The sequence below is a fragment of the Peromyscus maniculatus genome, chromosome 4 (genome assembly GCF_049852395.1).
Source record: "Peromyscus maniculatus bairdii isolate BWxNUB_F1_BW_parent chromosome 4, HU_Pman_BW_mat_3.1, whole genome shotgun sequence".
Taxonomy (NCBI): domain Eukaryota; kingdom Metazoa; phylum Chordata; class Mammalia; order Rodentia; family Cricetidae; genus Peromyscus; species Peromyscus maniculatus.
The window spans coordinates 7,623,821-7,637,638 of record NC_134855.1 but is presented as its reverse complement, the minus strand read 5'-3'; the positions used below and the strand labels follow the sequence as shown (position 1 = coordinate 7,637,638).

General features: G+C 53.7%; 1 protein-coding gene across 2 annotated transcripts in view; it reads left to right on the top strand.

Moving 5' to 3' along the window:
- The window catches only part of Eeig1 (estrogen-induced osteoclastogenesis regulator 1), a 38,877-nt gene that overhangs the window by 22,549 nt on the left and 2,510 nt on the right, over positions 1 to 13,818 (top strand). For both annotated transcript variants that reach the window (XM_076568892.1, XM_006983481.4), the window contains exons 2-10: positions 6,585 to 6,705; positions 6,923 to 6,952; positions 8,702 to 8,818; positions 10,242 to 10,288; positions 10,391 to 10,557; positions 12,143 to 12,247; positions 12,330 to 12,546; positions 12,959 to 13,080; positions 13,174 to 13,243. In XM_076568892.1, coding sequence (XP_076425007.1) covers positions 6,585 to 6,705; positions 6,923 to 6,952; positions 8,702 to 8,818; positions 10,242 to 10,288; positions 10,391 to 10,557; positions 12,143 to 12,247; positions 12,330 to 12,546; positions 12,959 to 13,080; positions 13,174 to 13,243 — 996 coding nt within the window. The remainder of the gene's footprint in view (positions 1 to 6,584; positions 6,706 to 6,922; positions 6,953 to 8,701; positions 8,819 to 10,241; positions 10,289 to 10,390; positions 10,558 to 12,142; positions 12,248 to 12,329; positions 12,547 to 12,958; positions 13,081 to 13,173; positions 13,244 to 13,818) is intronic.

Sequence of the window (13,818 nt, the reverse complement as noted above, 5' to 3'; positions counted from 1 at the left end):
TCCTAGACTTTTAGGGAAAGAGGCCATGGTAACAGACAGAGATGTGGTCGCCATTAGCGTGGGACCCTGATGGTGGCCAGCCACATTTCTTGGTCCCAAGACACAGCAAGGCAGATGCTAGAAAGATGTGGCCCTGCAGACACTGGGTTGATGGACTCCTTTACATCCCACTCGAACTGAGCAGAGACAAAGGAGTCACCCCAACAGCCCCATGCAGTGGGCATGCCACCTCCTCCCTTTCAGGCTTTCCTGTTGCTGGAGACTTTCTTTTCTTTCGTCTTTACCCAGCGGACCCCAGCTTTGAAACCCTGACTTGGATGTCACTGCCTCCAGACATCTGCCCTGCTCTGTAGAGTGCTCTTGTAGCCCTTCAGAGATATTGTCAGCTGCCAGTTGTTTCTTGTATAACATGTTTCCCACTGCCCAGGACCATGCCTACAGCCTGGGCTGATGCCTGCAGCCACTCTCCATGGATCCCTCACAGAGGTCTGCTTGACAGTTGGAGTCAGGTCCACGGTTCTTGCTGAAACACTGTAGAACTGCCTGGGGTAGGCCCAGGCAGTCAGGGAGTCAGATTGGGAGATCCTAGAGCCAGGAGAGATCTGGGAAGTCCAAGCTTCTGAGACCACTGTTTTGTGGGGCGCTTACTCTATTTTAGGACAGTTCAAAAATAACTACATGGTGGCCACAGAGGCCGCAGTGGCTAAAGGGCTCGCCCTGTCTCACCGGGATTTGCACGTCTAATTGTATATCTTAAAGCTAAAAGCAAAACCTGTCTCTTTAATTACCTGTCCCTGGCAGTGGCGGCAGCAGCAGGGAGCAGGGATGCACGCCCTGAAACCCCAAGCTGGAAGAGCTGACTCTCAGCCTTCCAACCCTGACAGCAGGTCACCCACATTCACTCAGCATGTCCCCACTTGGCAGTGATCGGGAGTAAGGGTGGGCCCTGGCCTTGAATCAGAGACTTGTGGCTCAAATCCCTTTGCTCATTATAACCACTCATCCTAACTTAATTTCCTTTCCTTTGAAGTTAAATTTTATTTATTTTTTTATTTAAAAAAATTTTTTTTGGCTTTTCAAGACAGGGTTTCTCTGTGTAGCCCTGGCTGTCCTAGAACTAGCTCTGTAGACCTTGCTGGCCTTGAACTCACAGAGACCCACCTGCTGGAATTAAAGGTGTGCACCATCACCACCCTGCTTAAAGTTAACTTTTGATAGGAGAACTACTCTTAGACAAAAACAAGGTAGCCCCAGCAACTCCTCGCCTGTAGATCTAATAGACTTCACTGAACCATTGTCTCTTCATATCAGTGTGGATACGCCAGGTGTTCAGGGAGCTAGCAGTCCAATTAGGTCTTTTTTGGGCTGGGGTGATCACTCAGCCTTGGTTTTTGCCATTTTAGTTAGTTATCTGGGCCGAGCTTGCTAAAGTTTTATGACTTTACACTGCTGTTGTCTGGCTGCATCCTGAGCCACATTATCAGACAGGGAGCAGGATACACACCGTTTTACTTACACCTTTTTTTTTTGAGACATGTTTCTCTGTGTAACAGTCCTGGCTGTCCTGGAACTCACTCTGTAGACCATGCTGGCTTCAAACTCACAGAGATCCGCCTGTCTCTGCCTCCCAAGTGCTGGGATTAAAGGCGTGCGCCGCCGCCACCGCCGCCGCCGCCGCCCAGCCACTGTTTACATCTTAGGTATACTTGTCTTTCACACTTTCCTGATTCCCATGGCTGGCCGGCTCTGCTCCTGATGAATGGGGATCTATATATTGGGCACTGCTGTGCGTGGGCCTGTGGTGCCCTGGCAGGCCCAGTCTCTGTCTTCCTAGCACCTCCCAGCTCATTGAGGTTGCAGACAGTATAAGATGTTGCTCAGTCTCGGCATCCTTGATACTGGGTCTCCCAGTGTTAGAAGGCTTCTACTGTTCCCTAAAGTGCTTTTTCTGCCTCTGATGATACTGTATACTCCAGACTCATAGAAGAGTTAGTTCCCTTTACCCAGGCAGGCATTGTGAAAATTGACAACCAATGTTAACAGTTGAATGAATAGATAAGGAGCTGGGGATTTAACTCAGCGGTGGCATGTTTGGCCCTTACATGTGCAAGGCCTTAGGTTCAATCCCTAGTACCACCAAAAATGAAGGAGAAAAGGGTGTCTGTCAGTGGTAGAAAGCTTGCTTGCCTGGTGTTCATAAGGTCCTGCGATCCATCCCCAGAGGGAGAAGAGACACACTCACTATCTCTTCCCTGCCCATCCTCACCTGTGGTTTCCAGACACTCAGGTGCCCAGTGGTGGCCCTCATGTGCCATAGGATGTCATGGGCATCTCTGCATTTTCTGTGCACACCATTTCGCGTGTCCTATTGAAACCAAAGGGGATGATGTAGTGTAGACGCCCTCCTGGGTCTGGCTTTCCTGCTGTCCTGCAAGGCCACCTTCCTGTCCTTCTTTCTTTCCTTTTTTTTTGAGACAGGATCTCATTATGTACCCCTGGCTGGCCTCAACTCAGAGATCCATCTGCTGCTGCCTCAGGAGTGCTGGAATTAAAGGTGTGAGCCACCGAGCCCTCCCCCCCCCCAGGGTTTCTCTGTGTGGCCCAGGCTGGCCTTGAACTCGGAGCTCGGATTGCCTGCCTCTGCCTCTGCCTCTGCCTCTCAGGCCCAACTTCCCTCCCTTGGTGTCACTGAGCAGTCTCTCACCTTGGAGTTGTTTCTGTTTTTGCCTCACTTGGCCTTGGCTACTCCTCACCCTTCCTTAGCACCCTACGTGGTCAGTCCCTTTGTAATTTGGGGCCAAGACTCCTCTCCCTACCTGTTTTGGAGCCTGCCACTCCGCCCTCCTTTGTCCCTCAGTACACACATTGGCCACATTCCTCCCTCAGGGTCTTTGTTGTCAGAACTCCTGTCTTCATCCTCACTCACTTCTTCAGTGCTTTGGTTTGATGTTCCTTTCTAGTTAAGACCTTCCTTGGCCACCTTTCCTCACGGCTCTGTCTTCCTTGACTGTCCACTGCCCACCTCTTCCCTTTCCCCTTTTAACACTAGGACATGCATTGCCTGCATTTTCTGTGTCTCTTACCCACTGCCCAAGTAGCAGCCCCTCAAAAGCAGGAATTTCTGTCTGCTTTGTGTGCTGCTCATTTCTCCATCAGGATATTTAGAAATGTCTAGCACATTGTGGGTGCTTTAGTTAGATCTGAAGTGACTCCAGTCTGATAGTTCCTAAACCCAGCCTGGCCAGCTCCTGCCCAGGACTCATGGCTGCTCTTTTGACATCCTCAGTCCTACCTCTGGGCCTCAGTTCTTGTCCATCTCATCCTTGCTCTGTCTAGAACCTCCTTGTTCTTCCATAGGGGCCTGGGTCTGGGCTTGAGAGTACATATCTATCTCTCTCTCTCTCTCTCTCTTGAGAGTACATCTCTCTCTCTCTCTCTCTCTCTCTCTCTCTCTCTCTCTCTCACACACACACACACACACACACACACACACACACACACACACACACACGGTTTCTCTGTATAGTTTTGATAGTTTTGGTGCCTGTCCTGGATGCCTTGAACTCACAGAGATCCACCTGGCTCTGCCTCCCAAGTGCTGGGATTAAAGGCGTGCGCCACCACCGCCCGGCATCAGCATTTCTGAACTTCATCTTCCTGTGAAAAGTGGACAGGGAAACAGCCACCTCTGTGGTGAAGAATTGTGGGATGGAGTTAGGGCAGGTACTCAAGAAGTGCCCACTACTGTGGTGTTGACTACACCTGGCCAGGCTGTGCTGCCGCTTTTCCCCAGAGGTGGTGACATGTACTACTGATTGTTCAGAATCCCCATGGAAACAGGAGGGTGGTCCAGGGCTGATCCCATAAGCCCCGCCCTGCTCACCTTCCTGCAGAAGGAGGGAACAAGCCTGTCACCTGAGCCTGGGAGGGCTTCATGTGATTTGTTCTGGCCTGGCCTGGCAGGGCTGACAGGAACCACAATTGAGCCTCAGGCTTCCTAGCTGGTATTCCCATGACAGTCTCAGAGGGGCGGGCAGTTTGCTGTCAGCCTTTGTTCCCAGGCTCTAATCCTAACTCCTCTGGGTGTTTCAAGCGTCCCATCCTTCCTGCTTCTGCTGGTCTCCAGCAGCTGCTTCTCCTCTTAGGTGGGGTGGAGGTGGGGGCTGGGGATCCACACAGAGTGCTTCCCAGTTCTGACCTCTTAAAGCTCAGGCCTCAGATGCTCAAGAGTGACTCTTCTCTACCTTCCTGCTCCCTGCCTGTGTGTGTGTGTGTGTGTGTGTGTGTGCTCTCTACTTCGTCTTAGCCACATCCATGTGGCCAAGGCAGCCATGAGCAGATTCAGACACCTGCCCCCGCCCTCACTGCTGTTCACTGTCTCCCCGCTGGCCGACCTCCTTGGTGTTTCTGTTTACCAAGTATATTCTCACACAGGGCCTTCAGACTGCCATTCACCTTACTTCTCTCCACTCCGAGCTTTGTGAGCTACCATTGCTGGAAGGTGCGTCTCCAGACACCGCCCTGAACTAGCAGCTCTGCCTGCCCAGCCCTGCTTTCTGTGTTTCTGTTGATCAGATTGGCTGTGCATTTTGTTTCTGTTGTACTGACAGAGAATTTGCATATCACATAATTCATCTACCTGGGGTGTAGGTTCAGGGTTGGTTTGTTTTGGTGCTAGGTAAGGAACCCAGGGCCTTGCACATGACCAGCAAGCGCCGTTCCCACAGCCAGTGGTTTTTCCACCTTCATAAGTTGTGCTCTCGCTGCAGGCCTCTGCAGACCATTTTCGTCACTTCACCAGGAAACCCCACATGTCTTAGCTGTCTCTCTTCATTTCCCCAGCTCCTGTCCGCTGGAGCCACCAGCATACTTTCTGTCGCTCTGGGTTTGCCTGTTCTGGGCATTTCCTACAAATCAAATCTGCACTAGGCTCTCCTGTGTGCTTGGCTTTGACTTAGCTTAGCAATAATGTGTTCAAGGTGAGTAGCACTGTGTAAGTGCCTCCTTCCAAAGGACAACTGGCCTCATGGGCAGACCACAGATATTTTACCCACTTGCCATTGGTGGGTGTTGGGGTGCTTTTGCTTTGTAACTATTCCGAATAGTGCCGCTTGGCACATTTCTGTGCAGGTTTTGGTGTTTCTGTTGGGTGTGGACCTGGGAGTAGAATTACTAGATCACGTGGTAATCACGTGGAACGGCTGGCCTCACAAGCTCACAGGGCTTCGGCTGCCAGGTTTTCCTGCTTCTTGTGCCCCTGAGCCAATGTGGCAGCCTAGGGCTCTCACTCTGAAGCTAGACAGCCTGGGTTTCAGCCTGCTTTGTGAGCTCTGGTCTTGCAATCTTGCTGGAGCCCCAGTGTCACCAACGATAAAAAGGGTGGCATAGATCCACAACCACCTAGGCTGCCATGAAAAGCAGGAGATGCCTGCCTGCAGCCCTCACTGACCCTCACCTCAAAGCCTAAATCTGGCCAGCAACCCATGTTTCTTGGGTCACTCAGGGTGTGGGGAGGTCACTTCGCAGCTGTATGACTGTCCATCCAGTTCAGTGGGATGCACTGAGTGGAGATACTGTCACACTACCTCCTTCCCATGGTTGCCCCTCCCTGAGCACCAGGGTTTGGGCAGGGCCTGTAGTGGTGCCACAGCTCAGCTCTCCAGGCTGTGCTCTGCTGCCACCCCAGATGTTGCTGAGCTCCCACAGCAGCTGGCTGAGGTGTAGATGAGTTACCCCCAGAGATCCCATCAGACACCAGCCACCTCGTTTAGAAGTGCTGGGTTGTTACTGTAGTCACATTCCAGGGCAGGGAGGTTAGAATTCCACCTGGTATCTCAGCACCTTCTGTTTCTGTGTAGACAGTGGCCGGCAGGCTTCCTCCAGCACCCTGGGCAGGCTGCGGTCACCGCCTGTCCAGTCTGCTTCGCAGTCCTTTGAATGGTGCCTAGCGCCTGGGAAGCAGCACATAGCATTAGCTGTTGGTGGTTACTGTGTTGTCCTTAGAGGAGTCTGGCTGTGGGCCCCACAGACTGCCGGGAGGGAGATCTGGGGCGCTGACCTAACCTTGACCTCGTATCTGTACAGTGGGTTGAGTGAGTCCATCCCAGGGAAGACTGAAGTGAGGGTCACATCAGGTGGCCAGCGGGAACCTATCGGGCTGATATAGGGAGCGTAGGACAGCCAAGGCCAAGGTTCTGGGAGGAGAGGCTCAGCATGTCCGTGGGTCCCGGAAGGCGAGCTGCCCCAGCCTTTTTGATTCTTTGTTTTTCTTCTTGTTTTTTTTTGTGGGGGGGGAGTGAGGGGAGGGCTGGAGATAAGGTTTCTCTGTGTAGTCCTGGCTGTCTTGGAACTCACTCTGTAGACCAGGTTGGCCTCAAACTCATAAGGCAAGCACCACCACTGCCCGGCTGAGTCTTCATTTTTCATTTCATGATTTTTGTGTGTTTATCATCATACTGTCGTAGTCTTATGAAAACACTGGCAGGGGGCCCTTCCCTTGTCCCTGATAGGACTGGAGTGGGGGTTGGTGCTCCACATTAACCTCATTCACCTGTCCCATGTTCATATCTGCCCTGTCTCTGCAGGGAGGAGGTGCAGGAGAATTGTGTACGGTGGCGAAAGAAGTTTACCTTCGTGTGTAAGATGAGTGCCAACCCGGCCACAGGCCTGCTGGACCCCTGCATCTTTCGGGTGTCTGTGCGCAAGGTGAGGTGGGTTCATGTGACTGAGCCTAGGTAGGGGCTGTGAGCTCAGAGCTGAGGGTGGGTGTGGAACTGACCACCTGTGGTTTTAGGCCCCTTGCCTACCATGTCCACTGAAAGGAGAAATGTGGGCTGTTACCCTGGCCCCTTTTTGTGTTCTGTTTTCATGGTGTTTGGGGGAGAGTTTCCTAGTCATGCCATATGTCTCTCTGTCTCTGCAGGAGCTGAAAGGCGGGAAGGCTTATTCCAAGGTAAGATGACTTTGCTTCACACCACTCCCTTCCTTCTTCCTTTTCCTGGGACTTCACTAGTTGGGTTAGGGATTGGTTAAGAACTTATCAGAGATCACTCAGCCTCTGCTTCCCAATTGTTGGGTAAAGGGGTGTGCAACCACACCCAGTTTCTATACTTGGAGTGTGTATGTGTGTGGTACTGGAGATTGAACCGGGCCCTCATGCATGCTAGGCAGATATTCTACCACTGCTCCGTTTTTCTAAGGAGAAAAGAAACGCACATACAGAACTGAATAAAAGTGTGCACGTGACGTAGAAAAATGGAAAGGGAGTGCTCTGCACATGTGTGCTTGAAAGCAGTGGTTGTTCAAATGATGCACAGATTCTGCAGCTTGGGCTTCTTACTTACCCAGGGTAGCATGGGTACTTTTCAGGTCACCCTAGCTTTCTGTATTCTTTCTAATGGCAGCAGTGTCCACTGTGTGGCGTAGGTTCCGCCATTCACTGCTGTTGCAGAGCTGTGTTGACCCTAGGTTTTCACTCGTGCTTGCCTCCCCCCCCCATCCCCACCCCCCACCCCCCACCCCCTGGCTTCAGCCCTAGAAGGAAAACCTTTTCGATGGGAAAAATTGGGAAGAGATGGCCTAGCTTTGAATGAGCATGTCCTGTCCTCCATCTCTCTTCTTGGCCAGCCCAGCACAGTAGGGGCTGTATCTTCATTTGCCTCACCTCTTACTCTGTGGGGATGGATACCTGAGATCTGGGTAGCAGACATCCCCACAGCAGGCTCTGTATGCCTGCCCTGGCCCAGCTGTTTACTCATGAGTAAGGACTGCCAGTGTACAGCCAAGGAGCCTTCAGTCCACATCAGATGTTGCCAGACCTTTCCTGCTGTTCCGTAGCAGGACCTCACCGTGGGCTTTATCCCATTATGCAAATGAGGAAAACAATACAGAAAGCCTGAACTGTAAAATGGGGTCCCTCTGAGTCATTACAAGGGCTTGATTCCAAATCCAGTTTTCTGATCCTGAAATGGGTGCCCTACACACTGTGGTCAAGACCCGCGTGTTACTGGTGCACAGTACATGTCCCAGTGAGTTTGCTACCCGGTGACCCCCAGCCTGGCACACTCACTGCAGCCCGGCTCTCCTCTACTCAGGCAAACTGGATTCAATCTGACTCATCCCTGTGGCCCTGTTCTGCTTTTATGCCTTTTCTCCCTCACATCTCACCTGCACACATCCTGAGAGGAACGGGTCGGGACTGGTTGGTGAAGTCTTACCCAGTAGGCCTGTGCGCTAGGACAGTGGAAGGGTTCCTGTCCACATGGTAGACTCTTCCCTCCTCCCTCCTCCAGGACTTCACGGGGACCTGCCTGCCCACTCTAGTCTGATCGCCTACCCTGCCACCAGGTTCCCACAGGCCTTCCCTCTCCTCTGCCTGTTCTTCCGTCAGCTCCCGACAGCATGGCCTTGTTTCCTTGGGAACAATGTGTCTGTGTCACAGACAACAATGTCCTTTCATCTCAGGCACACTGGCCCTAGTGCACCCTGGGACTCCACACAAAGGGTGCTTTGTGCCACTCAGGGATGTGAGCTCCTTGCTTTGCCACATTGGTGCTGCTGACCAGGATCCTGTCCTTGAGTCCTGGTTATGCAACAGTCAACTGGGGCTGTGGGGTGAGCCCCCCCAGGGTAACCCCTCTGGTGCATCTGTGGCCCAGCACCGACACTCCCTCAGCCTCCCCCGTTTTCTTTTCCCTCCCAGCTGGGCTTCACTGACTTGAACCTGGCTGAGTTTGCAGGCTCAGGCTCCACCGTGCGCTGCTGCCTATTGGAGGGATATGACACCAAGAACACCCGCCAGGACAACTCCATCCTCAAGGTACCTGGGCCCTGCTGCCTCTTCTGCCTCTCTCCCTAAGGGGTAGAGACAAATGTAGCTCCTCATCAGAAAATACAAATTCTTAGAGATGCTGGGAGGATATAGGACCCTGGGTCATGGCCTCAGTTTTCCCATCCATGGTTGGGTATGACCCCTCACCTTCCATAAGGGCTTGATAAGCACCTTTCTTAAGATGGACCTTGTGCCATGTGCCTGTCCTTTTCTATCTCGTGGCCCTAACAGCCAGCACAGCCTGTGAGCGTGGGGTCTGTCCTTAGCTCTGCGTTTGAACAGGAGAGAGTCATGACAGCAGAAGTCACCTGCCCTAGCTCAGTCCCGCCAGTCATTTAACTGCACAGCCCAGCTCCTGGTTGTTGCCCATCATGATCTGAGACTTCCTGGCTCCTGGTGAGGTATCAGTGAGCAGAACTGATGTTCTGGACCCATGTGCAACATTGGGGGATATACTCTCCAGAAGCCCAGGTAGCTCATTTCCCTCAGGCAGCTGGTGATTTGTCTTCTTCGGAGTAGAAATACCCAGGTGTCTGCACCAAAACACCTCTTCATCCCTTTCCACCCCCTTTTACAGTCTGGCCAAGAAAACCGGTTTGTCCTAACACCACCTCTGAGCTGACCTAGGAGTGGCCAGCTGTGCCTGGCACAGAGCTGGGCACGAGGTAGCCGACAGGACTGGAAAAACATCTGAATAGGTTTAGGCTGGTAGATGTGGTAGCATACTGTGTAATCCCAGAATTTGAGGCTGAGGTAGGAGGATCATGAGTTTGAGGCCAGCCTGAGCTACACAGCAAGAGCCGGGTGGTGGAGGCGCACGCCTTTAATCCCAGCACTTGGGAGGTAGAGGCAGGTGGATCTCTGAGTTCGAGGCCAGCCTGGTCTACATAATGAAACCCTGTCTATAAAAAACAAAACAAGCTGGGTGGTGGAGGCGCACGCCTTTAATCCCAGCACTCAGGAGGTAGAGGCAGGTGGATCTCTGAGTTCGAGGCCAACCTGGTCTACATAGTGAGTTCCAGGACAGCCAGGACTACAGAGAAACTCTGTTTGGAAAAAACAAAAAGCAAAACAAAAAACTTTCAGCCAGCTCCTGCTTGCCATGGTGGGTCCTGTGGGTGTCCCCTCCTCCTGTGGAGCTCCGTGAGCCCTGTTCCCCACGCCAGGCTCTGTTCTCACACACTTGGGCGAAGCACCTGTGATTGAACGTGTTCCCTGGAGCTCACATTTCAGTTGTTAGGTCGGATTGGAGGTGCTGACTCGCTGCACTCAGGTCTAGGTGGCAAGTGGGGCCTGCCACTCCCTCGGGGCTGCCCACTCTGTCCTCCACAGGCCACACTGGGCCGGTGGAGCCCGGAGGGTGACCTGGGCTGGGCATTGGCACCCAGTGCTGATTTCTCTCCACCAATAGGTCACCATTGGCATGTCCCTGCTCTCTGGAGACCCCTGTTTCAAGACGTGAGTGACACCCTGGTCATCGGTGGGGATGGGGGCCATGAGATAGATTCTTCTTCCTCCGGGTTCTGGGGCACCCCGGTCACACCCCTCTCTCCTCCCAAGGCCACCGTCCACTGCCAAGTCCATCTCCATCCCGGGCCAGGACTCCTCCCTGCAGCTGACGTGTAAAGGTGGTGGGACCGGCGGCGGCGGCGGCGGCGGCGGCGGTGGCACTAATTCCCTGACTGGGTCCCGGCCCCCCAAGGCCCGACCCACCATCCTGGGTTCAGGTACGTCTTCATCCACCTGTCTCTCCACTGCCTGTGACTACAGCGTCTCCCCAAATGTCCGGCCCAGGAAGATGCTTATCAAGCGGAGGGTGCAGGCACAGTGGCACCCCCTTAATCCCATTGCTCAGACAGAGGCGGGAGGCTCTCTGAGTTCCCGGCTAGCCAGGGCTACCCAGGGAGACCTCGTCTCAAAAAGAGGGTGGTGGGATGGTGGCAGAGGACGCATGTTTCTGCTGGTGCTGCCGTTGCTCGTGTGACTGAGTGCCATGCTGGCCTCAACCCTACACACCCTCCCGGAGGTGCCCTCAAAGCTGGAGGCGTGTGGCTCTCCAGACCTGAGGCTGTGATGGACCTAACCACAGGGCTTGACTGTCCCCCTCGGTGCCGCCGTTCCCGCCTGCCTTGGCATGGCATGTAGGGCCTTCCCACACCGTTGCTCTCTCTAGCTAGTGGAGGCTGAGGTGCAGAGGAGAGCTGTCTAGACCAGGGCGCCTCAGCACAGATGCTGCCCTTGTGTACACTAAAAGGCAGTAATTCTCTCCGGAACAGAGTGGTGTTTGAGGGCCCATGTACCTTTGCAGTTGGTTCCCCTGCCGTATACAGAGAGCTTGGTGACTTGAAATCTGCCTAAGCTGGTGTGGTCCATGCATGTAATCCTAGTGTGGGAGGGGAGGCAAGAGGATCAGAAGTTCAATCTACATAGCAAATTCAGATCCACCTGGATTACATAGGACCCTATCTTTAAAAAGAAAAAAAAAATCGGGGCATGGTGGTACACACCTTTAATCCCAGAAGTCAGAGGCAGGTGGATCTCTGAGTTAGAGGCACTTGCCTAGTGAGACCCTGTCCAAACAAATGATCAAAATGCTGCTTTGGGAATATGGCGGACCTGAATCCAGCCTGTAGCCGGGGTGTCCTTGCTCGTCTCCCGAGTGGAGAAGGCTGGCAAGGCTGGGGTGTGTGCTTCTGCTGAGCCATGTCTGTGTCCCCCTGGTTCCTTAGGTTTACAGCTGGGGAGGGCGGGCCAGGAAAATTGTCTGAAAGGACCTAGAATAGCTGTTGGCCTGGCTTGGGGGCTTGTCTGTTTCCGTCCTCCTCCACACTCCTCCTTTCCCAGCTTTGCCCCTGAACCCGAGTTCATTCCATTTCAAGGCCTTTAGTGTGCTGTTCCTGTTGTCTGGAAGGCCCTGTCCCTGCTGCCTTCTCTGTCTCCCCTCCTTGGTGTCCTAAAGGTCTCAGCATTAAGTCATCTCCTGAAAAGGCTTGCCTGGTCGACAGACTGACCAGGCCCTCCATAGACGCTGTCCCTGCTCCACACCTGCTCACCATGGTTGTGGGTAACTGTCTCAAAGCCTTTGTCCTCAAAGATCTATCACAGACATTCTCTGCACACGAAGGTCCCAACAGCTTCTTGTGGAATGGGTGACCTGGGTTCCAAGGGTAGCCTGTGGCTTGAGGTAGATCCTGCTCCTCTAGTCCTTGGTCTTCAGTCTGTGGAATGGAGGCAGAGGTGTCCCGTGGAAGGCTGGTTGAGAGGAGGCTTATGGGTGGGGTGGTACCTTAGTAACCTTGCTCCTGCCCCCAGGACTGCCAGAGGAGCCGGACCAGAGCCTGTCTAGTCCTGAGGAGGTGTTCCACTCTGGCCACTCCCGAAACCCCAGCTATACCAGCCAGCAGTCCAAGCTGTCAGGTGAGTGCTCAGGCCTTCAGCTTGGGATCTCCCACGGCCCTGGGCCCCTGGAGTCATCGTCCCAATGTCACCCCCTCTGCAGGCTATAGCACCGAGCACTCACGCTCCTCCAGCCTGTCCGACTTGACACACCGAAGAAACACGTCCACCAGCAGCAGCGCCTCTGGGGGCCTCAGCATGGCTGTGGAGGGTCCTGAGGGCACCGACAGGGAGCACCGGCCCCCTGAGAAGCCACCCCGTCCTCCTGAGAAGCCCCCACGACCCCCACGGCCCTTGCATCTGTCAGACCGCTCGTTTCGGTGAGTCCAATTTTTGGGACTCTGGTAAGCAGAACCCTCCCTATGCTCTGCGTCTGACCACACAGGGACAGCAGAGTAGGTTATGATTATAACAGAATGGTTATGATTTAACCGACCGCTGGTCACAAAAGCACAGCCCTGGACTAGGCATGCACCCTTGCTTATCCAGTGCTGCTGTTCATGGTCTTGTGTATTTGTCTGTAGACCCGGCAGACCTTGTTTGAGCCTTAGAACCACTGCACATGTGCTGTCTGGCTTCGAGCAGGTTCCTTAACCTTAGTCCTAGCCTGTCAACGCGTGCCTCTGATGGGGTGTGCATAGACATAGAATGTGCTAGTGCCGTAGGTGCTGGGGTTGTCCTTGTTGCTGTACCTGTCACTGCCCTGTCACTGCCCTGTCCCTCTCCCCTTAGGCGAAAGAAGGACTCAGTGGAGAGCCACCCCACCTGGGTGGATGATACTCGCATTGATGCCGATGACATTGTGGAGAAGATCATGCAGAGCCAGGACTTCACTGACGGCAGCAATACTGAGGGTGAGCTGCCCACTTCAAGCCAGCTGGGGTGATGATAACCTCCGGAGGCCACCCCTGCCCACTCAGCCTCTGTCCTCCCTTGTGTCCCCACAGACAGTAACCTTCGGCTATTCGTGAGCCGTGATGGCTCCACCACACTGAGTGGCATTCAGCTGGCCAACAGGTAGGAACTGGAGACAGGGAAGTTTGGTAAGGCAGCCACGGGGACCCCTGGCCTGGCTTTGAACACCCATCTTGTCACCAGTGACCTTGGACCCACCCATCCTCAGAGTCCTTGATAACTACCTTCAGAGTGCCTTCCCACAGGCCTTTGGGTGGGAACTCCAGGACTTCCGGTTCCCCAGGCCTTTGAGCCAGTGAGTGAAAGTGGTATCCAGGATACAGGCTGTCCTGGGGATCTTCCTTGTGTTTTGGGAGCTAAGAACATGTCCTTTGAACTTCTGGATCCAGAGGCCAGACACCTTTTTGAAGGGTGTGTCTTGTGCTGCTCTGCTGACCCCTGTTGGCTGAGGCTAGAAATTACAACCATGCTCTCCCAGCAGTCCTGGGCTGCACTGGGTAAAAGAGCAAGAAACCAGGGTACCTCCCTTCTCTGCCTTCTTAGCAAATCTTACAGCCCCTCCTTGCCAGGGTGGTACATCCAGGTGTGTACACAGCTGATGTCCAGAGGGGATCGGGCACAGCTGTGGACCCCACTGACTCCTGATACTGTCTCTGTCACCCTGAGCAAATGACTAA